The 23,940-nt window shown below is 40.4% G+C and overlaps 1 protein-coding gene across 1 annotated transcript in view; it reads right to left on the minus strand.

Moving 5' to 3' along the window:
* Window positions 1-23,940, minus strand: part of pcdh15a (protocadherin-related 15a) — a 276,702-nt gene that overhangs the window by 77,173 nt on the left and 175,589 nt on the right. The window contains exons 21-24 of the mRNA XM_056436303.1: window positions 14,574-14,879; window positions 13,078-13,308; window positions 8,978-9,094; window positions 118-258 (exon numbers count right to left, since the gene is read on the minus strand). Coding sequence (XP_056292278.1) covers window positions 118-258; window positions 8,978-9,094; window positions 13,078-13,308; window positions 14,574-14,879 — 795 coding nt within the window. The remainder of the gene's footprint in view (window positions 1-117; window positions 259-8,977; window positions 9,095-13,077; window positions 13,309-14,573; window positions 14,880-23,940) is intronic.

Genomic DNA, 23,940 nt, shown 5'->3' on the forward strand with positions numbered 1-23,940 from the left:
TCATTAGCTTGGATTCCCTGAGAGCTCCCTAAAAAAGTAGCTTCACAGCAACACACGGACATCACAAAGGGACGGCAGCTAATCGCCACTATTGTGACCATAACCACTGCCACTCACCTTAAAGGTGACACTGGGCTCTTCGTTGAGGTTGACCTTAGTGATGACTCTTCCAGTCTGCTCTTCCACATCAAAGATGCTCCCGCTGTACGGTGACCGGTCCAGGTCCACTGTGTAGCGGACAAAACTGGCCGGAGTACCCTGGAGGAAGGAAGAAAGCAGAACCACATCACTCCACTTATCCGGAGAGCACCATCACATGTTGAGATGAAGCCGTTAAGATGGAAAGAAGGTGTGTCGAAGTTATTAGGTTCTGAAAAACGTATGAAATCCATTAGGGTGGAGCAATATTGTTTGCTGAGCAATACTCTCTTGAATATTCTCATGACAAAAAAATGTATGTACACTACCGTTCAAAAGTTTGGGGTCACTTAGAAATGTCTTTATTTTTCAAAGAAAAGCACTGTTTTTTCAATAAAGATAACATTAATCAAAAATACACTCTATACATTGTTAATGTGGTAAATGACTATTCTAGGTGGAAACGTCTGGTTTCTAATGAAATATCTCCATAGGTGTATAGAGGCCCATTTCCATCAACTATCACTCCAGTGTTCTAATGGTACATTGTGTTTGCTAATCGCCTTAGAAGACTAATATCTGATTAGAAAACCCTTGTGCAATTATGTTAGCACAGCTGAAAACAGTTATGCTGGTGATATAAGCTATACAACTGGCCTTCCTTTGAGCTTGAAGTTTGAAGAACAAAATTAATACTTCAAATATTAATCATTATTTCCAACCTTGTCAATGTCTTGACTATATTTTCTATTCAATTTTCAATTCATTTGATAAATAAAAGTGAGTTTTCATGGAAGACACGAAATTGTCTGGATGACCCCAAACTTTTGAACGGTAGTGTATGTATGTATGTATGTATGCAGCTGGCAATTAAAACAGTTAAAATATTAAAGAGCTGGAATGGTATAAGTAAGAAAAGGTTGCTCTTCTCTCTATCAGACAATCTGATGTATTCTCACTGTTAGTCATTGATTCAGACGACCTCCCTTTCATTTGGAATAAAAACCATCTTCATTAAACCCACCCCTCTCGTCTTCAGCGTAACACACTTCCATTCATTAGCGAGAGCCTGGACTTTAACCCTTTGATTAGGATTATTCACAGTTCCTGATTAGTAATCACATCTGTATCTTGTGTTATTCTGGTTCACGTCTGTGGACCTCTTCGTTTTGAGACTCCGCTCCCCTCGCCTCAACTGATTTGGCTCCCCTGGGACGGGGTAAGCACCCGGGGCTCGAGCGAGAGCGACATCCCGGAGGGGAAGTGGATCCCTCGGGAGGCCGACTCACACACACACACGTCTTTCTAAGAGGTTACAAAACTATCTGAGTGAATTCACTAAGGGGATACTCAGTAAAAAAAAGGCCTCATCTCTAAAAGCTCTTCAACTTGTTTTGCAACACTAAATCGGAGACATTTCATGACCATTAATAAAAAAATGAAAAAAGAGAAGAGTCCAATACAGAGACTTCAGAAGCAAAGACCTCAGCAGACACCGTTAAAAGGATTTTACATATTACATTACATGACATTTAGCATTCAACCTAAGTTGAGTACAAACTAAGAACAGCAAGAATACAGTAAATAACATTTCCTCAACATAGTCGAACTACAAAAGTACCATAATAAGAGCTATTTAATATATATTAGTCAACTCGGTAGCAGCAGCCAACCTAGTTTGTGTTACTTCCATTTATTTGTATTATTAGTTTGTCTCACTGAGCTTTAGAACAAAAAGCAATCCAGTAAATAAACAAAATGAGATAATTTCCCTCTCTCAATACAACACCATTTCACAACTGTATCTCGTCGCCACGGAGACGTCTCAGTCCGTCTCCGTCGACAGACGTTTTTTATGAGAACCGAATTCTCTTTACTATAGAATAGCTAGTTCGTGAATTAAATGACGAGTTTAGAGGCACAAAGAAGCTCTCAATGATGTTTTGAGATCGTAAAACACAAAGTCAACACATTTATACAATTTAATATTATTAATTATTAATGACAAGTGACCAATGGCATAGGGATAATGCAATTTATAAAACAAGGAGATATGTAATGTACGAGAGTAGTTAAGACATATTAATCTCTAGAACAGTAAAGGTTCTCTGCCGTCATGTATAATGCCAGAGAAGAAAACAACAATTATATATTTCAGTCACAAATAAACTCTTCCAGCTTCTTCCAGGAAAATGTGTCTCCATGGTGCTGTCCACTCTCCTCGGATATTAACACAGAGGTTATGGTTCGGAGGGGCACTGGCCAAAATTCAATTTTAAAACCATCAGGATAACTTCTCCCAAGGTGCAGGTGGGGAATATATTGTGCCCTCTTCCCAAAATAGGAGACTACCTCAAGATAACCTTCAGAAAAAACATGCAATGCTCATGTTTTGCATCATCGAGACTAAAAGCCAGAGTGACTCACGGGTCTTTATGAGCCTGTGTAACGGAGAGCATGTGTGGGTGTACTTAGCGAGCGTTCAACTAAGCCCTGTTCAGCCATGAGGTGTCTATGGCAGGCATCCTGTCAATAAAATGCTTTGAGCTCTCAAATCCAGGTCAATAAGAGACTGGGTTCGTCAGCTCCTGCTAGAAAATCTAATCCCTCTGTCTGTCAAGACATTTTACAGAGTCATTCCTACGTCTCACACTGTGCGCATTACAATAATATAGTGTTTTTTTATTTTCTCACGTAGCTCGTTTCTCCCACACGCGTGCATATTTATTTTATTTTATTTTGTACTTATATTATACTTTGTCATTGTATTATATTTGTTTGTGTGTGTGTATATATATATACATATATGTTTCATTTTATTTTATATACATATATACTTCATTTTGTATTTTATATTTTGTATTTTATATTTTACTTGTATAAATCTTTCATCCCTGTTTTTTATATTTTATTCTTGTGTGTTTAGTTTACTGGTGCTTACTGTGACGACAAATTTCCCCTTGGGGATTAATAAAGTATCTATTATTATTATTATTATTATTATTATTATTATTATATTGTACACTTGTATCAGGCTATGTTTGGTAAATAATAATAATAATAACGTTATTTATATAGCACCTTTAAAACAATGTTTACAAAGTGCTCCACAGAGAGTCAAAGCAAAACAAATGGAATAGCAAGAAACCAATATTACATTTAAAAATATATATTAAAATAAAATGAAAAAATCAATTAATTAAAAACCAAATAAATTTTAAAATAAATCAAAAATAAATCAAAATCAGTAAAAGTGTGAAGGTCACATGATCTCCTGCTGATCTTTCCATTTGAACACTGGTCCTCATTGCACTTCATAGCTGGATAAAGACGTGGGTCAGAATGTGTTCTCCATTTGCCATGGACTGCGTTTAAAGCAGTGGTTCTCAAACTGTGGGGCGCGCCCCCCTAGTGGGACGCCAAGGAATTACAGGTGGGGCGCAAGGGGAAATGCAGATTTCTTTATTTCTAGACCTTTATTGAGAACTTCACATACTACAAAGTACACAGACATAAAACTAAGTGATGAATAAATAAAGAGTGTCTGTACTTTCGTGTAAATGTTTACGTTACGACGTTAACGGGTTACGCTGCGCATGCGTGACTGCCGAGATTCTTTGCGACTCGCCACATCCTACCGCGGGGAGATCGGCTTTCCTGCTGTTGCCCTTCAAAACAAGAGCTCAACATTGAGCTTTATTGAGAGTGGCCGTATCAAGCCTGCAACCCCGTTTTAAAAAGAGGTGAAGTGGAAAGCTCATTGCAGCGTGAAATAATGATAAAACGTGACGACTAGCACATATCTGCACTCGTTTTGTTTACTTTTTCACAGGTTGCACTTTAGTGTTATTATCTTGAAAAGATATTCAGTGCAAAACAGATTAATTGCAGCCACAATAAGCTATTTGTTGCCAAATGTTAGTTCTTTTTTGCACAGATAGAACTGTATTTGTATTCTCATAAAGTGATTGAAAACTTGTATTAGTTTTTTGTCTGATGGAGCGATCTGGTTTTATTGAAAGTGATTGCAAAGTAATTTTATTATTTGAAAAAGCACAGATGGAGGAGTCACAAAAAGTTCTTATTTCAATAAAAACTCTGCATAGACCATTTGTTACAATTTTGTTGTGGCGTTGGGGCATGAACATCTTTCTTCCTCCGAATTGGGGCGTGACAGATTTAAAGTAAGGTTGACAGTTATTGTTTTATTATTATTTATTTATTATCATCCATTTGTCTTATCCTTGAAGATAAACCATTTTTTACTTATATCACATCCACCAAGTTCCTTGACCCACCAGAGCACTCCCTATTCTTTCTTCATAATCAGTGGATTGGAGCTTCGTCTGGCGAGTTGCTGCGTTTTTCGTCCTCCAGAACATAATGAGCCTTTATATAATCACAGACATTGAGAAATAAATTTTTCGTCACAAACGAACAAGGCAATGATATCATTGTCAAAGATTCTTTGTTCGACATGGATTCATTATAAAACCACTGGAGGCACAGGCCTCTCGCCTAGATCTAAGAACACTCCTGGAAAAAAGACAATAAATTGGAATTTCATGCTATCACACCTTTTGACTACTGGAGAGAGGAAATTATGCCCAAAGGTCTAATAATCAGTTTCCCTTTTTTTTCGGTTGGGACAATCCACACTTCAAAAACAGATGGGAGACGATCTTTAACTTCACTGGATTTTGTATATTTAATCATGGTAGCAAAAAAGACTAAGGCCGGAACTCCATCATCACAGAAAGGAAACGTTGAGAGGATACCTTTGCAAATCTCTGACAAAGACAAAATATACATATATATATATATTCAGGACTGTCTCAGAAAATTAGAATATTGTGATAAAGTTCTTTATTTTCTGTAATGCAATTAAAAAAACAAAAATGTCATGCATTCTGGATTCATTACAAATCAACTGAAATATTGCAAGCCTTTTATTCTTTTAATATTGCTGATTATGGCTTACAGCTTAAGAAAACTCAAATATCCTATCTCTAAATATTAGAATATCATGAAAAAGTATACTAGTAGGGTATTAAACAAATCACTTGAATCGTCTAATTAACTCGAAACACCTGGAAACACATTTTCAAATGTTTGATTTTGTTTTGCTGTTATAAATCTTTTTTTTAACTTGGTCTGAGGAAATATTCAAATTTTATGAGATAGGATTTTAGAGTTTTCTTAAGCTGTAAGCCATAATCAGCAATATTAAAAGAATAAAAGGCTTGCAATATTTCAGTTGATTTGTAATGAATCCAGAATGCATGACATTTTTGTTTTTTTAATTGCATTACAGAAAATAAAGAACTTTATCACAATATTCTAATTTTCTGAGACAGTCCTGTATATACAGTATATATATATATATATGTATTTCGATGACACAAGACGAGCATGATTACAAGGAGAGGACAATATATTCATGTTCGCACACATCTAGTTTTTCACTTTATAGAAACAGTTAAGCTCACTCTGAATCTGTATCTGTAGCCTCCACTACTTACGAGAATTAAGAGGCATTTACATCCACCTCGGGTTTCGTCTTTTTCAGACAATACAACAGACGCGGGCCACAATAAAGGAACACATGACACGGCAGACTGAGAAAGAAGACGCCTCGGGACTACCACCTATGGCTTTCACTAGACCCACAGCAGGAGAAATTAATCAATATCTCAGCGACACTCCTTTCTAATGACGATGTACGAGTGCTGTCAAAATGCCTTTCCTTTGTCCCTATAATACAAACATTTGTATACATCTTTTATTCTGATCTACATTTGGAGGCATGGTATAACAAAAGGTTTGCCACACCATCTGTTCACTCCGTGAATGTGCCATATAGTTCTAGCATACACAAATCAAAAGGTTTTCCCAATGAAAAAGAAGTGGCCAAGGGTCTCACAATATGATGTCCCTTTAACCTCCAGTCTCACCGAATAGATTAAACATAAACTTAAAGCTACGGTAGACACTGCATTGTAAAACAAATGGCACATCCATTTTTACTCCATCTATTGGGAACGTTGGAAAGAAACACAGATGTACAGCTACACCAATCCTTTTAAAGATAACATCCTCTGGTACAGGAGATATATTCAAGACCGATCCGAACAGCAGATCACAGTCTTTCACCAATACCTTAAGAATACTGTTTGAACCCCAATATGAAATTCATGTTTGGAATACAGGAAGAGAAATACATTTTCTGGACCAAATCATTGTTGGCCATCTTAAAAGGTGGACAGTTTCCACCCAAAACGCATATTACATTCACCGCATGGCCAGTTTCAAAGGCTTAGAGGCATTTGAGATATACTGCGAATGATTTTTTTTATGCGAAGCCAAACCCATGTATCAGATTTGAACATAGGGCTTACAATAAAAAGGGCCTTTATCAAGCTTTGACCAGAGAGAAATCCGGAGACAGGAGACCCCGTGAACATCACCCATCACAATCTACTTCACCACAGTCACATGGCCTATGTTACTGTTAACATCAATACATCAGTACAACTGGGACATTTTACTCTGTAACCCCCCTCCTTGGTTAAGTGATTCTGACTTAACCTTAATTAGATTGATTGTGATTCAATATCTCGTTTTGGCCAGCATATGATATGCTATGATATGATATTCCTTTATTCGTCCCACAGTGGGGACATTTCAAAAATCACAGCAGCTGTGCACATGAGAGCATCAATGAAAATAAATATAAAACACAAAACTAAATACTAATTTGTATGTTATATATTATTTTTATTTATATATTATATTTTGTATTTATATATGATATTATTAATATAATATAATATAATTAATTTATATATTATATTATTAATTTGTATATTATATATTATATATTATATGTGCTTATTAAAGTATTGACCTTGTCATGTCTTGTCATTAGTCTCTTTAAGCGGGCAGTATTAACATGCCATGCAAATGACCTCTTACTACGTTTAAATTTAAACACCTGCACTTTATACTTTGATGACGAGACGTATTAATAAAGAATTTTTGACTGACAATCATATTGCCTTGGATGCCTGTCAGACTGTCAACAAGTATTATGGACATCAATGAAAGCAAGCTGTACACTAATTATTTTTCTTTAATTCTTACTTTCCTCCCTAATATTCAGGCCTCAGCACTGTTGAATATTGTCTCCCGCTCAACATTTCCCTATAAGAATGGTTCAGTGAATAAAATCCTAGGTGTAAAGTTCCCATTAAAAAGAATGATTTCCCAGCTGCAAAGAAAATGCGAGGAGGGACAGCCTCCCTCTGAGGGGAGAAGTGAGATGAATGGCGGTCGTTATGGCGCTCTGAGGATGTTTTACCACCCATAGCTGGGACTGACAGGCACCCATATTCCTCAGCGCTTAATGTACTGCGGAGAGTCCATAAACTCACCCAGACCCTGGTGAGATCCCATCAGCAGGAGGGCCACTAAAAACAAGAATTGAGTCCAACCACACAAGCCTTCATTGAGAAACACATTCAGAGCAGGAGGCTATTAGGGCAAGACAGGGAAGACACTGGGCTGTTTATATTCCTTTTGTTCTTCAGAGAGACATGTCTCGGGACATGAACTATTAAGTATACACGGTATTCTAAAGACATATACGGAGCAATAAACTACAGAATGTTATGAGATTCTCAACACCCCAAACTTGTTCTTCGTTGTGCCTGTGTTGCCTCCTCTTAAGTTCACACCAACAGCGAAACTATTTTATACATATGACGCCTGAGGCATTTGAGCAATATTTTTGTATTATATAACACAGGCGAAACACCCTAGTTTCCCCCTTTGCTTATAGCTTCTTCTTTTTTGTTGGTATGTGCTTAACCTTGATTCAAATGGGACTGTTCCACCATTAATACCATTAATTACATGTTTTTGAGGCTTAGCGAAAGACTCTGACTTCCCCGTCGTCAGGAAACATGTCAGTAGCGATCACTACAGCTGTCTCCTCTCTCCCGACCATTTAAACAATTGACTCCTCATGTTCTTTGTTGCCCTCAGTGTCACGCCTCTAAAGGTGCGTTCACACCAAAAGCAAAACTATTTTTTCGCGCGACCGAATCCCATGAAAAGTCAACGTACAGACGCGCGTGGCTGCGATAGACGCGATATTTTCCCGGGCGGCGTTTGGGGCGACTCGATGTGGGCGACGCGTTTGGGGCGTCGCGATGTGGGCGACGCGTTTGCATTTCCAGCGGCGCAATTTTCGCCCCGAGTTGAAATATTTCCACTTTGAGGCGGTCATCTCGCAACTCGGGCCAATCGGCTCTTGAGTTCCGCTCTCGTAGCGCTGGAGGCGGAAGTCTTTCAGACGTAACGGGAACTTCATCGGTGAAAGTGACCGAGCTGAGTGAGCCTACAGGTGATGTCATCAACCCAAACACGAGGGCGTTAGTGTGTGGGACGTCCACGACAAATATAAAGCAGAACTAGTGGTTAGTTATTCTGGTGGATGAAGGAGATGATCACGGTCTTTACGGAGACGAGACACGGAGATAAGCCCCGCCCCTCGCGGAGCGTCTCGACGCTTATGGCGAGAACACGGCGAACGGTCCAGCGAGTAAACTCACGCGTTTTGGGCGACGCGAAAAATAGTTTCGATTTTGGTGTGAACGCACCTTAAGTCGTATGCTTTATAGTTTCTACATTGTGGCACGCCTGCTCGTCTGCATCGTTTCCCTTGGCTTCGCGTATTAAAGAAGCATGATCCGTGTCCATTCAAACTGAACCGCCGATGTTGGCTCCATTGCATGTTTTAACAGTTGCAGTCTGACGTGTGTTTTTTTATACTCACTGGTGGGTCTTGGTCCTCAGCAAAAACAGTTGTGATGACAGTTCCTTTCTCTGCATTGGGCGCCACCAAGCCCTTATAGAGATCTTGGGTGAAGACGGGGGAGAAGTCATTCATGTCCTAAAAACAAAAAGAGATTCCACACATTACATTACATTACATGTCATTACACGTCATTTAGCAGACGCTTTTATCCAAAGCGACTTACAATAAGTGCATTCAACCTAGAGTACAAACTCAGAACAACAATCCAGAAAGTAACATTTCTTTAAGAAACTAAAACTACAAAAGTACCATAAGTAATATGTAAGTGCCCTTTAAGTACCACTGAAGCGCTAATCTGTGTTTTAATCCAGATGTAGTCGGAAAAGATGTGTTTTTAGATTCCGGCGGGAGGTGTAGAGACTTTCTGATGTCCTGATGTCAGTGGGGAGCTCGTTCCACCATTTTGGGATCGATCGGCTCAAAGGTCAAGGTCATGAAAAGGTCAACATCTTATTTTTTACCATGTCAATTTGTATCCAATTGGCATGCAACTAATGCCAAAATGTTCATAATTCAATGCTCAATCTTGTGATATGCGAAGGTATGCGCTCTACCGAGTGCCCATTCTAGTTTAGTCAGCAAAGAACTAAATGTTCAGCTACACTGCAGATTGACAGTTTATAGAGAACAGGCAAGACTCCTTCAGTGCCGGATCAGATTTGGTATTTAAAGGGTCAACCACATTTATCAATGCATTTACTACTTTTGCTGATGCTGACTGCATGCGGAAAGAGTAATATTGTAGGAGTGCAGATTTTACAGCTGCTGCTTTGTTTGATTTCAGCGAACACTTCAAGTAAGTTATTGTGGATTCCGGCAAAATTGCACTCCAGTAATTCACCAAGCCCCGGGCTATGTCCATGTAGCCTACTTTAAGAACTGTGAATCTGAGCTGAAATTGATCGTACAATATACTGTTTAATGTTATTAAACCAATACAGACGGGAAAAAAACATCCGGATTCCAAGACCGAATATTTCTGTTAGCATAGAACGACCCTTCAGAGCTCGTCCTCTTCGCAGAGTGCGCAGTGTTGCACCTTCATTTTTCTACAGCAGCCCAGAATGGACACACCAAACACCGACCCTAGGGCAGTGGTTCTCAAACTCCTCTGTCACGCTACACGGAAGAAAGATGTTCATGCCCCACCGCCCCGACAAAATGATCTATGCTCAATTTTGTGTTAAAAAACAAAGTTTTGAGACTCCTCCATCTGTGCTTTTATAAATACTATAATTACTTTGCAATCACTTTAAATTAAACCAGATCGCTCCATCAGACACAAAACTAATACATTCAAAAACAACGAATAGTTGGCAAGAATAGCTTATTGTGGCTGCAATTAATCTGTTTTGCACTGAATATCTTTTCAAGATAATAACGATAAAGTGCAACCTGTGAAAAAGTAAACAAAACGAGTGCAGATATGTGCGAGTCGTCACGTGTTATTATTATACGCCGCAATGAGCTTTCCACTACACCCGTTTTTAAAACGGGGTTGCGGGCTCGATACGGCCACTCTCAATAAAGTAAAATGTTGAGCTCTTGTTTTGAAGGGCAGCAGCAGGAAAGCCGATCTCACCGAGGTAGGAAGTGGCGAGAATCTCGGCCGTCGCGCATGCGCAGCGTAACCCGTTAACGCCGTAACTTAAACATTTACACGAAAATGCAGACACTCTTTATTTATTAATCACTTAGTTGTATGTCTGTGTGCTTTGTAGTATGGGAAGTTCTCAGAAAAGGTCTAGAAATTTCGACTTGTGCCCCACCTGTAATGCCTTGGCGCCCCACTAGAGGGGCGCGCCTCACAGTTTGAGAACAACTGCCCTTGGGAGAGCCTTTCAAGCTTTAATGAAACCAGAAGGCCACCAACGTTCTGTTACCACTGCTTTTGATCACCTTCTCCATGTAAGTAATGGACAGAAGAAGTTTAGCATGTTATGGGCCTGCAAGAAATGAAATTGTGTTAACTGTGCAACCCTTTGCTTTGTGAGAATGAAACCTGAGTAAACCGTTCCCATATCTGTGAGGAACAGTAACGCTGGAGCCTGATCATCCGTTTTCTTTATGTTCCACCGTTCTGACCGAGCCATGGGCAACAAAAAAGAAAATCAGTGGTGGATGACTGACTTTGATCTATACACAGGTTCAGTGGGCGCTCGCAGAAACTCTAAGATCCAGCTTTTACTTTGAATAACAAAGCTTGATGAATGTGCTCCAGACTGTATCTCCACACACACACACACACACACACACACACACACACACACACACACACACACACACACACACACACACACACACACACACACACACACACACACACACACACACACACACACACACACACACACACACACACACGCACACGCACACGCAGTCTATCTTCCATTTTTGAAGGACACGAATAGAAGAAAGAGTTTGCGGGACTCATTCGGAAAACAAAAGGACGGGCAGGACACTCGATCCATCACTGCAAGGCATCCGCCAAAAGAGACAACAACAAAACAATACGAGGGGAAATCAAACAGAAACAACTTCAAATGATCCTCTGGAGGTGTTATACGGGGAAGGAAATGGAATCAGTTGAATCGGCTCCGACGCTAGTCCCCGAGAAGCCCGCGTGGATCCATTAAGCTCATGGCGGATTCATGTCAACCGTTTCAAACGGCAGACATGGATTTGATATCAGTGGCATGCGATGCCTTATCCTATCAAACGCCAGAGCCTGGGTGACGGCACAAACACTGCAGCACAGCTTGTCCTCATCAGAGGACACACTCGCTCGACAGGTCGGCCATCCACAGCGTGAGAATGCTGAAACAAGCCGAGACGCTTCCCACGCAGCGCAATAAGGAAAGCTCAATGCGGCCGACTTTGAGACGGTCAGTCAGTGCGTTTTCATGATGGTATAATTCGAATCTTGCTTTAGTCGGACTATGCTATCTTTTGGGGGATCTGCTGTTATCCCAATATACATGGCAGTGAGTAATTCGAATCATTGGCCGAAAGCATGTCATATCCGATACGATAGGTGGCGCTGTTTTCATTACAACTCGTGGTGATACAGCCATTTCCGCTTGACCTCTTCACCACTACCAACAACAACCAACAACAACAACATCAACATTTGGAGAAAGATGGCGAACAGAGAGCAAGGCGAAGCTCCATCCCTCTACTATTCTTGCATGATGTTAATAGTGACATTATTGTCTCTTTCGACTCTTTCGACTTCCGGGTCACGACATGGGAGGGAGGGATGAGGGCGGCGGGATCTCAAGCATGCGCAAAGACGCAAAGTCCAGTTCCTAATCCAATTCACCGTTACATGCCGCGATAGTCGAATTATCAACCGGATCGGATCGAGTTATCCAGGGGTGTTAATCGGATCGTAGTCGGACCGCACATAGTCGAACAAAGGTGTTGACGTGAAACGGATAATTCGATTTCAGTCCGACTAAGACAGTTATTCGAATGCATGTAAACACGGTCACTGAGAGTGGAGTGAATATATACAGAGATGAATGGGAATTCACACATTTTAAAGCGCAGAATCTCTCACAAAAACACACGTCCATTAACACACACACACACACACGTGTGTACACACCTGAATTGTAGCGCGACAAAAGGCGTCTAATCCTTTCATTATGATTCGGCTGTTAATCTCTTAAAAAGGTGGTAAAAGGAATACAAGCTCATGAAAAACGGACATAATTGCTGTCACGAAGCTAATGAGTCATTCAGATGGGAGCAGCGTGCGTGTGCGAGGCTGAAACACCTACCCTTCAAATTATCTTTGTCCCGGCGATGTTACCAGGACAAGCAGGTTGGGAGGCCAAAATATGTTTCACAAAGGAAACGCATTCAGCGAAACAGAATTTTCGTATCACAAAAGGAGCACAGGTGCAGCTCTGTAAAACTCTGCTGATGAGTCACCACATATTCACTGCAAGTGCTGCTGCGCCTCAGGGACACTGAGGATAGATGGAAGAGGAATAGATCACCGAGAGGTGGCGGCGGACCGACTATCCGGGGGGGGGGGGGGGGGCTCGTACCGTGATGTGGACCGTGACGGTAGCCTGCCCTGGGGGCACGACCCCTCCTTGATCGACAGCCTCCACCTGGAAAGTGAAAGAGGTCCCCGTGCCCATCGCGGCCAGGTCCTCGAAGTCCAGGGTCTGCAGCATGGATAACACCCCAGTGACGGGGTTCAGGGAGAACAGCAGCCTGGCCGACTCGGCCTTGATCCGATACGTGACATTGGAGAAGAGGTCCGAGTCAACCGCCTGTGGGAAGGAGGAGGAGAGGGATGAGCGGGGAAACCAGTTACAGTGCGTCGAAGAAAACATGTGTGGAGAGAAAGTGTGGGGATGGAAAGAGGGAGAGGAAACCGATTTTTCCAAAAAAAATATATAAGCGTTATGGCTGAATGAATATGAAATAAATAATAATGTTTCAATTTGAATTATGCATCTTAATGCCGCAGTGGTTATTTACATTAATCATTCATAGGTTCTGATTAGATTTAATGAGTCAGGGGAGCTTGAGTTGGTTCTCATTGCATAACATCGCAACTCTAAAAGTCGATATCAATTGTAAAGGCGACTGTAATAGATGATTAGATGGAAGCTGGAACACATGGAGCTGTTTGGAAACATACACACACACACACACACTAATGCTATTTATTGCCGGAAAAAAAAAAGATGAAATTAATTCAGGTACAAGCAGTAGGTTTCACGGTCCCGAAACGGTCCACTTTCTTTTTAACTCTATCTCACTTTAGCTCTCTGGGAAATGTCACTCACAACATGCCAGCAATTACTCGCAAAATCGACCCTGGTTTCCTTTCATTTCACTTCAGTGCAAACAGGGGAGAAAGTTGAAATGTAAAAAAAAAAATTACAAAATAATTATGTGTGTGGCATTCTTTTAATTATATTTATATCCATGGTCAGATGGCGAAGGTTATGACTTATACAATGTCATGTTATTCTGTTTGAGTCTAGAAATACACAAAGGGCTGTCATGGCAGGATAACAAATAGTTTTTTCCTCTCTGTGTATGTAAGGCAGTGTCCTGCACGTTTCTGTCTTTGTTAACGTTTCCGCCTTGAAACGTTTCACATTTCAAACATTTAACCCTCCTGTTGCCTTTACATTTACTAACATATTTTACCCCTCGGGGTCAATTTGACCCCAGCAATTAAAACCTCCAGAAAATTATTGGAATTAATATTGTTTCCCAAGTTTAAGTGTGAGGTACTTTATGTTTGTTTGTTGACTACCTAAATAGCCCTTTAAATATATAAAAAAGTTGATATTTCTTATATGTTTGACAGTGAAAAACAGCCTGGGGTCAAATTGACCCCAAAGAACACCGACATTAAACATTGAATGGGGTCAAATTGACCCTAAAGGTAACAGGAGGGTTAAAAGATGCTAATGTTTGACGTACTTTGGCTACATTACACAGAGGTGGAGACACGGAGACTTTTATGAATGAAGAGCAAAAAAACGTTGGCAAAAAACCCCATGCACATCGTACTTACGTTTAGCTGTAGGACCACAGTTCCCACTGGGCTGTTCTCAGGCACGTTGACCACATACGTTTGCTGCGAGAAGACTGGGCTGTTGTCATCGATATCCGTGACCTGGATTGAGAGGGTCAAGGCGGTCCTCCGTGGATCCACTGCCCCATCCGAGGCCTCGACCACCAGGTCGTATTGGCTCCGGAGCTCTCGGTCCAGAGGCACTCGAGTGTAGATGCTGCCGTTAGCGACGATTAGAAACAAGTCTGCTGGAGTCACGATTCGGTAGTGCATCTCGCCATTAACCCCTGCATCTGGATCCGTGGCCTGGGGAGAAAGACAACATAAATAAAACTAGAACGGGCACTCGGTAGAGCGCATACCTTCGCATATCACAAGATTGGGCATTGAATTATGAACATTTTGGCATTAGTTGCATGCCAATTGGATACAAATTGACCGCGCTATGGTAAAAAGAAGATTTTTACCTTTTCATGACCTTGACCTTTGACCCGATTGATCCCAAAATCTAATCAAATGGTCCCCGGATAATAACCAATCATCCCACCAAATTTCATGCGATTCGGTTTAATACTTTTTGAGTTATGCGAGGAACACGCATACAAATAAATAAATAAATAAATACACGGCGATCAAAACATAACCTTCCGCATTTTCAATGCGAAGGTAATAAGAAATAAGCTTACTTTTTGGTAACTTAGTGGAGGCCTATAGAAAAAACCCTCAAGTATGTTGTTTGACTTCAGGTTAGCTGATCCGATGGGTGACATTTATTGTTTTTGCGAATATATTTTTCAACCAATTGTCATTTAATCCCGCCAAGTAAGTGAGCTATAATGACTGTAATTCATTAGTGTGCGCCAAAGAAAACTGAACCAGCCTGAAATCACAATAATAATACTTACAATGTATATAGTGCTTTTCTAGACACTCAAGGATGCTTAATTATTAATATTAAATCTAGCCTGAGTATTCAGATGGAAGCATAATAGTCGGCTAATGTTGCAATGGCCACGACGTTACGGTGGAGATGATATATGTTGGAAGGAATTAGTCAATGGGCTTGCTGAATGAATAATTAAAAAACAACTTTTTACAACATACATTTACAACATGTGGGGAACACTGAGAAACCCATTACATACATCAATACTAGCTTTGTGTTATTCCCACAGGAAAAAGACATTACACACATTTAATGCAGAGCTTTTTAATCAAATAGCTGGTGTGGGTTTGATGTGATTCATTAAAAGCAGGCTTCATCTTCACGCCTTACGTATTTACAGAGGCTTCAAGCTCAAAGCCATGGAAGCTAGAGCGGAAAAAACGGCCACTCATTGTTCTTCACATTGAGATTAGAATCTACGTTACGGATTCATTAGAAATAGTTTGTGACTTTTCATTTTTATTTGTGATTGAATAAATGGTCAGAAAAAATGTACTTATGAAAAGCTGAAATACAATAACAGGGTTTTTGCTGGGTCAAAATGGGTCTTCGGTGCTCCCAAAAAAAATAATTCTGTATTCACGGTCTGTATTGCCATGTCACCGAAATTAGCAGACATCTATGTATTTTTTTTTTCTCCATAAATAATGGAGGCAATGCTTGAGGAAATGACAATTAGAGATGCACCGATCAGGTTTTTTGGTGCCGATCACCGATCACTGAAATCAGTATCTGCCGATCCGATAATACCGATCACCGATCACGGTGTCGATTGAAGCATTCTATTTATTGTGTAGCATTATTGCCTAGGACTATGAGGAAATACATATATAAAGCACCTCAAACATTAAAGAAATTACCGATTTCTTTAAACATTTAGGACTTTTACTTTGAAAAATATCCTAATTGATACATTAAAATTGTTTGATTGCTATTATAGGGGATTTCAGATATGTATGGAACACGTCTGCATCATTCATTTCCTGGAACTCTTGGGGAAATCTATTTACAGGACTTTTTTTAACATACAAAAGTCTGACTTATTTTTATAAACTCTTCCTTGGTCCAGTAAATTTTTTTTAATGTTAGCATAATTTAAGCTAAATCTCAGAAACGATCTATAAAGATACAAAATCAGTTCATTGGTTACTTTTATATGTTCGTATATGATTTGTCGACATCTTATTTTGAAAAACGGATGTTGTTTCACGTGGTTCTTTCCGCTAACTTTGCAAAACCAGATGTTGTCACATAAATCCTTCCGCTAACTTTATCAAAACCCTCGCGCGCTCCCGATCGAATGTGTTTACCGTCAACATCAGTCAGTCTATCTACGTCTCTGATAGTTCTCGCAGATTTTATGTCATCTGATCGGCCAAGTTTGATCGGCCGTTTGAGAACGCCGATCAAAACCGATAATGGGAATATCGGCCGATATGGATCGGCGCCGATCAGATCGGTGCATCCCTATTGACAATAGTCCAGGTGTATTCGTGCACGTCGGGCTGTTGAGTGACCAGCAGCTGGCCGCTCTGTCCATTCACCTCACAGTTGCGTATTGATCAGACAAGAAGACACGCTTATCGACTCGATTACTATTGATCAAAACAGAACGAGGGTTCGGCTGTAGCCTCCTTGAAACATATTCGCTGACATGCACGTGATGAACACAGTTTTTTTTTTTTTTTTTCTTCCATCGCAGACTTTTTTTGCTTTAGACGCTCGGGATTTGTCATCGGCGTTCGGGAAAACGGCTTAGGCGCACGCCCACATTTTCTCTATGCAGGAAAAACCCTGCATAACTTATGTTTATACGTGGGCGCGTGTATATAACCTTTCCCCGTGTGCTGGTTATTCTTTATTGTAATTGAAAAGAGACAGAGGATATAAACAGAGAGCGGGAGGGGGAGTGGATCACATGCCCGTGAGATGAAGCCTCATTTCATCTCTCTGTTTGGCAATATGTTATCAACCTCAATGCAAGTAAGGACAAGGCAGCACAAAGAGGGGAATAAGAGGAACAGTGGAGGAGGGGGGAGGATACGGATATTGCTAAAAGCTAACCCCAATTTGTTTTAAATGGAGCGCCTGACAAAAATTCAAAGCCAAGGCTACAAATTTAACCTCGGCATTACGCCTTCGCAAAACAGACCGAAGCACATCGTGTCAATATGTGCACATGGAACAATCCTTCGCTGAACTGATTACATAACAAACATTCACACTTCTTGTAAAGGGATGTAATCCGATGAATTCACAGGCAATACAACACAACTAAACATCTTCATATTTCCATAGCCTCAAAAGGAGAATGTATGTAAGTATTATTGAGGTCTGTGCAGGGCAGGCCAGTCCTACAGCTGCAGCAGATGTTTGAAGACATAACACACATGGGTAGGCATGTTGCATGGCGTAGCTTAAGTGGAGACCGTAAATCCACTGTTTGTTTGCCCTAATTATTATCAGAAAATTCAATTCAATTCAGTTTATTTGTATAGCCCAATTTCACAAATTACAAATTTGTCTCGGAGTGCTTTACAATCTGTACACATAGACATCCCTGACCTTTGACCTCACATCGGATCAGGAAAAACTCCCAAATAACCCTTCAGGGGGAAAAAAGGAAAGAAACCTTCAGGAGAGCAACAGAGGAGGATCCTTCTCCAGGATGGACAGAACAATAGATGTAATGTGTACAGAAGGACAGATTTAGAGTTAAAACACATTCAATGAATATGACAGAGTGGATGAATAATTACCTTCGCATTGAAAATGCGGAAGGTCATGTTTTGATCGCCGTGTATTTATTTATTTATGTGTATGCGTGTTACTCGCATAACTAAAAAAGTATTAAACCGAATCGCATGAAATTTGGTGGGATGATTGGTTATTATCCGGGGACCATTTGATTATATTTTGGGATCGATCGGGTTAAAGGTCAAGGTGAAAAGGTCAACATCTTATTTTTACCATAGCACGCTCAAATTTCTATACAATTGGCATGCAACTAATGCCAAAATGTTCATAATTCAATGCCCAATCTTGTGATTTGCGAAGGTATGCGCTCTACCGAGTGCCCGTTCTAGTTCAAAATGATTTGAGTATCTTCCGAGTATTGTCTTCTTCACGTGTGAGCTGGTAACTATGGGAGTGGAGGAATATCCTTCAGCTGCGGGTGATGGCAGCACAAGAGGCAGCTTAAACAGGTAGCCGCAGTTTTCAAACAAAACAAGACCACGCAGCCCTCTATATATAGTGGAGTTCAGTTCACCTTTTCACTCGTGGCATTTAGAAAACCAACACATTCATCTTGCTTTGGATGATTAATGGCGAAACCTAAAATGCTGTTGGACTTTCCCACTAATATCGGAGGCAGAACGATGTCTCTTTAAACCCCGAGCACAGTATTTTGGAACATAAAATTAAGCCGTCAGCCTCACAAAACCAAAGCAAAAGGCGTGATAACTGAATCTTAACCGAGTGAAATGCATTATTTAAAAAGCTTGCAACCACTCGCTCGATCAGGGAATCTGCTTGCATCATAAATAAATGGAATTATTTCGAACGTGATGCTTCCGTGATGTGTCGGACGCGAATGCTAATCTGCATGCCCAGATTATGGGCAAACGGAATGGGTTTGTAGGGAGCAGGATTTGTCAGTCGCAGAACGAATTACTCGAGTCGCACAACCAGCAATTCAGTCGATTGCGATAACCTCGTTAATCGCCTCCAGTCTCTGCGAGTGTGTGTAAAATAAGAACAGGTGGGAACCATTTCCAATTACTGTAGCGATAATCCACAGCGCGTTAGCGCTCGCATTAAGCTACTTAATGGCATGATGCATTTGCACTGCAGTCATCTTCCCTGTTGGAAATTGCCTGAAGCTTCGTGGTTGACTGCACTATCATTCCCTCCTGGAGGGAAATTCAAGGTGCTACAGGAACAAGTGAACTGATTTGACAGTAACGCGTCACATTTACATGTGAAACTAGAATGGGCACTCCGTAGAGCGCATACCTTCGCATATCACAAGATTGGGCATTGAATTATGAACATGTTGGCATTAGTTGCATGCCAATTGGATAAAAATTGACCGTGCTATGGTAAAATGAAGATTTTGACCTTTTCATGACCTTGACCTTTGACCCGATTGATCCCAAACTCTAATCAAATGGTCCCCGGATAATAACCAATCATCCCACCAAATTTCATGCGATTCAAGAAGATGTTGACCTTTTCATGACCTTGACCTTGACCTTTGACCCGATCGATCCCAAAATCGAATCAAATGGTCCCCGGATAATACCCAATCATCCCACCAAATTTCATGTGATTCGGTTTAATATTTTGTGTGTTATGCGAGTAACACGCATCCAAATAAATAAATAAATACACGGCGGTCAAAACATAACCTTCCGCATTTTCAATGCGAAGGTAATAACTGCGAAGACGCATATAGCATCCTAATTCAAGCAGTCGGCATCTCATCCATTCCTTCATCCGCCACTTGCGTATGTCGGACTATATTTCCGTATCGCATCCCTCTTGACCGTCTGCGCACCTCGTGGATTAGAGTGTGGATACCCGACACAGACAATTATTTACAGATGATGTTCGGATCGGGTTCAGTCTAGTTGAAATGGTGCTAGAGGTTTTTTTTGTGAAAATGTAGTTGAAAAATGTATTACAGGATTGTCCTACCAGGGTTCTTTCACATTTTGACCAATGGATTTCCAGGACTTTTCCAGGACTTTAAAGCAAATTTCCATGACCAAACTGAAATCTCGGTATAAACATGAACATTTTTGAAAATTGTGCGTATTGAGAGCGTACGCCGGTTTATATTTCGAGCGTCTTTCTTTAAAAAACTCGGCGTAAATGAACATGTGATTATAACAAATTCCCATGACTTTTCCCAAACTTTTATGATTTAAGTTTTTTCCATGACTTTTCCAGGCCTGTAAATAACCATTTTAAAATTCCACGACTTTTCCATGTCCGTACGAACCCTGCCTACTGTATGTGTGAATGTGTGATTTCAGCAGTTCTTCGCACATTTACTTCGCAAACGGTCGAGTTTGTGCCAGCACTCGGAGTGACTGACATTTTTTACAAAATGTACGCATTCAACCATGAGTAAAAAAATCAGGACAACAAGAATCAAGAAAGTTCAATTCTCCAAGAAGCGAAAGTAAGGGCCGTTTAAGTGCCACTGAAGTGCAAATGTGTTTTTATATTTACGAACGCACCCCGGCAACAAACTCACAGCTTCAGTTGCGGCGTCTGGCTCGGTTCGCTCGCTCAAAAGACCTGAATGTCTGTCGGGTTAAACTCGGCTACTTCTCTTCTGGACTCGGGTCGGGTTCAGATAGGAATATGTGAGGTGCACTCTATTGTGGGTGACTAAATGAGACTAACAATTGTGATTAAGTAGACTTTTCATATACATTATACAGAGATATTGCCACTTTGAATCTTAAGGCCAGATGTCTTTCCGGCTGAAATGGGGTAATTCATTAAACCGAGAGCCTTCGTTGAGTAAATTACATTCCACATTGTCTGCAACTGCATATACACACATACTTCCCAACCTATTACAAAAACACTTAAAATGGTTTTACAGCCCAAGTGCTATCTTGTTTTGAAGCCTCATCCTGAAAGGCACGGTCTCCTCAAATCCTGTATCATGAGCATGATCTCCCAAGAAAATGTCTCTCCACCATGAAAGGATTAAGCAAAGGGGATAAACCACAAAGGAGGATATACAACAAACAGGCAACAGTAGTAGGTTTTAATTATTTTGCACTGTGGCTGGTTTAGTATGTGTTCCTTATAGTATTACTTATGGTATTACTTATAGTATAACTTATAGTATTACTTATGGTATAACTTATAGTATTACTTATAGTATTACTTATAGTATTACTTATGGTATTACTTATAGTGTATAGATTAATTTGGCCTTCAATAATGAGAATTAAGTTCAGCTTCCAATATGGAAAGGAATCAATCAAGAATGTATATTTCAGCATTTCTCATGTAACTAAAGACATTTAATTTTCTATTGCACCTTTTGAACCAAGGCAACTCAATGTGCTTTATAAAAGGCCTACACATCTATTTAAATCAATAATAAATTAAACAAAGGGATTGGACATGTATTGAAGAGTATCAACATAGTTATAATAATTCTGAAGGCAGAAGAAAGCATAGTTTAAAATGTGGATTTTCAAGTGATTAAAAATTGGAGAGCATTTATGAATATACATCGGCTTGTGTTCGTTGGTGTGCAGAATAGAAGCACAATAAATGTGTTTCTGACTCGGCACTACCAGGATTGTACTGGACCGAGAAAGAAACATATTCATGACACAAGTCATGAAGTGATTTTTTAAATACTAATACGAGATGAGGGCATGAGAAGGTGGGATTATTCATGATTGCCATTTGTTTGAGATGACAAAAGGTTATTGCATTTATATGCTGCTAAAAGATTTCTAAACCGCCCCCATAGTAATTAAAGTGAGCTTTTCCTACTTGTTGATATTTAAAATATAATCCATATGCAAAATGCTAAAATAAACTATTTAACCTTCTGGGTGTAAATCTGGGTGTCGTCAAAGACACGGTGAGGAATCCGACGGTATTGCAGGATCTTACCTAAAGACAAAAGAAGGGCTTCCAGTCAACCAGCAGCAAAATGTCAAACGACAAAAGGTTGTCAACGACATTTCCGACTCACGGTCGTGTTATATTATCTAATCTATCGGTGGATCATTATATTCACCAACGTCTGTCTACAATATGTCAAAGCTTTGTTTGAGAGGTTGTGCTTACTCCTTGAAATGTTATATATAAGATGTGTTGCATTAAAATAAAATAAGTCAACATCCCTCCTTGATCGCCTACAACCGGCCTCCCCATGTGCATAGAGAGCCGGATTGTGTTGCACCAAGTACTTCTAACCCTAACCTCATTCAAACACCAAGCATCCTTCACGTGTCCCGTTGTCTTATTTCACAGTTCGTAAACATGCAAGATTTTCTCGTGGTCTATTTTATTACCTCCTGAGAAATGTAATGGGATGCTTCATGTTAACGGTTAAAAACAGATGTTTCTTGTATGAGAGTGCCTGTTCACCCATGGCAAATGTATTGTTTGCATAAGCAGTTACAAGGAGATGACAATGAAATTGAAAGAGCATACAAATCAAAATGTGACTTTGAGAAGTGATCAAATGCATACTTAAAGTTATGGAAGGCAAAAGGTTTAAACCCCTTTTTTCTTATCTATCTAAATGAAGATGAGATCATTGGGAGATACAGGCAGTGCTGTGAAATTACATACCACACGTGCAGCGCTATTATCTTTGTCCGAAATGCATTGCTATGCAAACAGTGTAAATGACTCACTCAAGAAGAACACATTTCACTGCACATTATCAAACGAAGGACATTCCATGATTACGGAACTCATGTATTATTGATCTCATTCTAAATCATCATTATTTTAGGTTTCTGATATTTTAAATCGACATAAAATAACAACGGCTAAGACAACTTCCAAACTCAGAACAAACTCTTTAACATCATAAAGGTTGTGACATCGCCCACAACTTTACTCTGAGCTGTATTGAGTTTAGTTTAGTTTAGTTTATTTCGATCAGCAAAATATACAAAAATCAAAATTCAACAAAAGAAGAAAGTGGCTGACCGAAAGGGTCAAGACTGAAGCTATCAAGCTTATAAGTGCCCTAACCTATGATTTCACGAAAAAACTTATTTCAGAGAACCATATACATATACCTGTGTTCAGGGTGAGGGTTTGGGTGTGTCTGCCCACCCTGACCACCTGTGGCCTGGCGGTCAGGAAGTCCAGGATCGAAGCACACAGGGGGTGTTCAGTCCCAGCTCAATCAGCTTGCCGGCCAGTCTGGAGGGACTATGGTGTTGAAAGCTGAACTATAATCAATGAACAGCAGTCTCACATAGCCCCCTCTGGCTGTCCAGATGAGAGAGTGTGGTGTGCAGTACCTGGGAGACAGCATCATCCGTGGATCTGTTTGGGCGATAAGCAAACTGCAGCGGGTCCATGGAGGAAGGGAGGAAGGCGCAGATGTAGTCCTTTATCAGCCTCTCAAAGCATTTCATGACCACCGAGGTGAGGGCCACGGTCGGTAGTCATTCATACATGCTGGAGAAGCATTCTTGGGCACAGGGACAATAGTGGATCTCTTGAAGCAGGCGGGGACCACGGACTCAGCCAGGAGAGGTTGAATATTGTGGTGAACACTGGAGCTAGCTGGTTAGCACAGGTCTTCAGTACTCGCCCAGATATGCCATCTGGACCTGCAGCTTTCCTGGTGTTCACCCTCAACAGAGCCCTCCTCACACTGTGCTCGGTCACAGAGAGTGTGTGTTC

This window comes from Pseudoliparis swirei, chromosome 17 (assembly GCF_029220125.1).
Source record: "Pseudoliparis swirei isolate HS2019 ecotype Mariana Trench chromosome 17, NWPU_hadal_v1, whole genome shotgun sequence".
Taxonomy (NCBI): domain Eukaryota; kingdom Metazoa; phylum Chordata; class Actinopteri; order Perciformes; family Liparidae; genus Pseudoliparis; species Pseudoliparis swirei.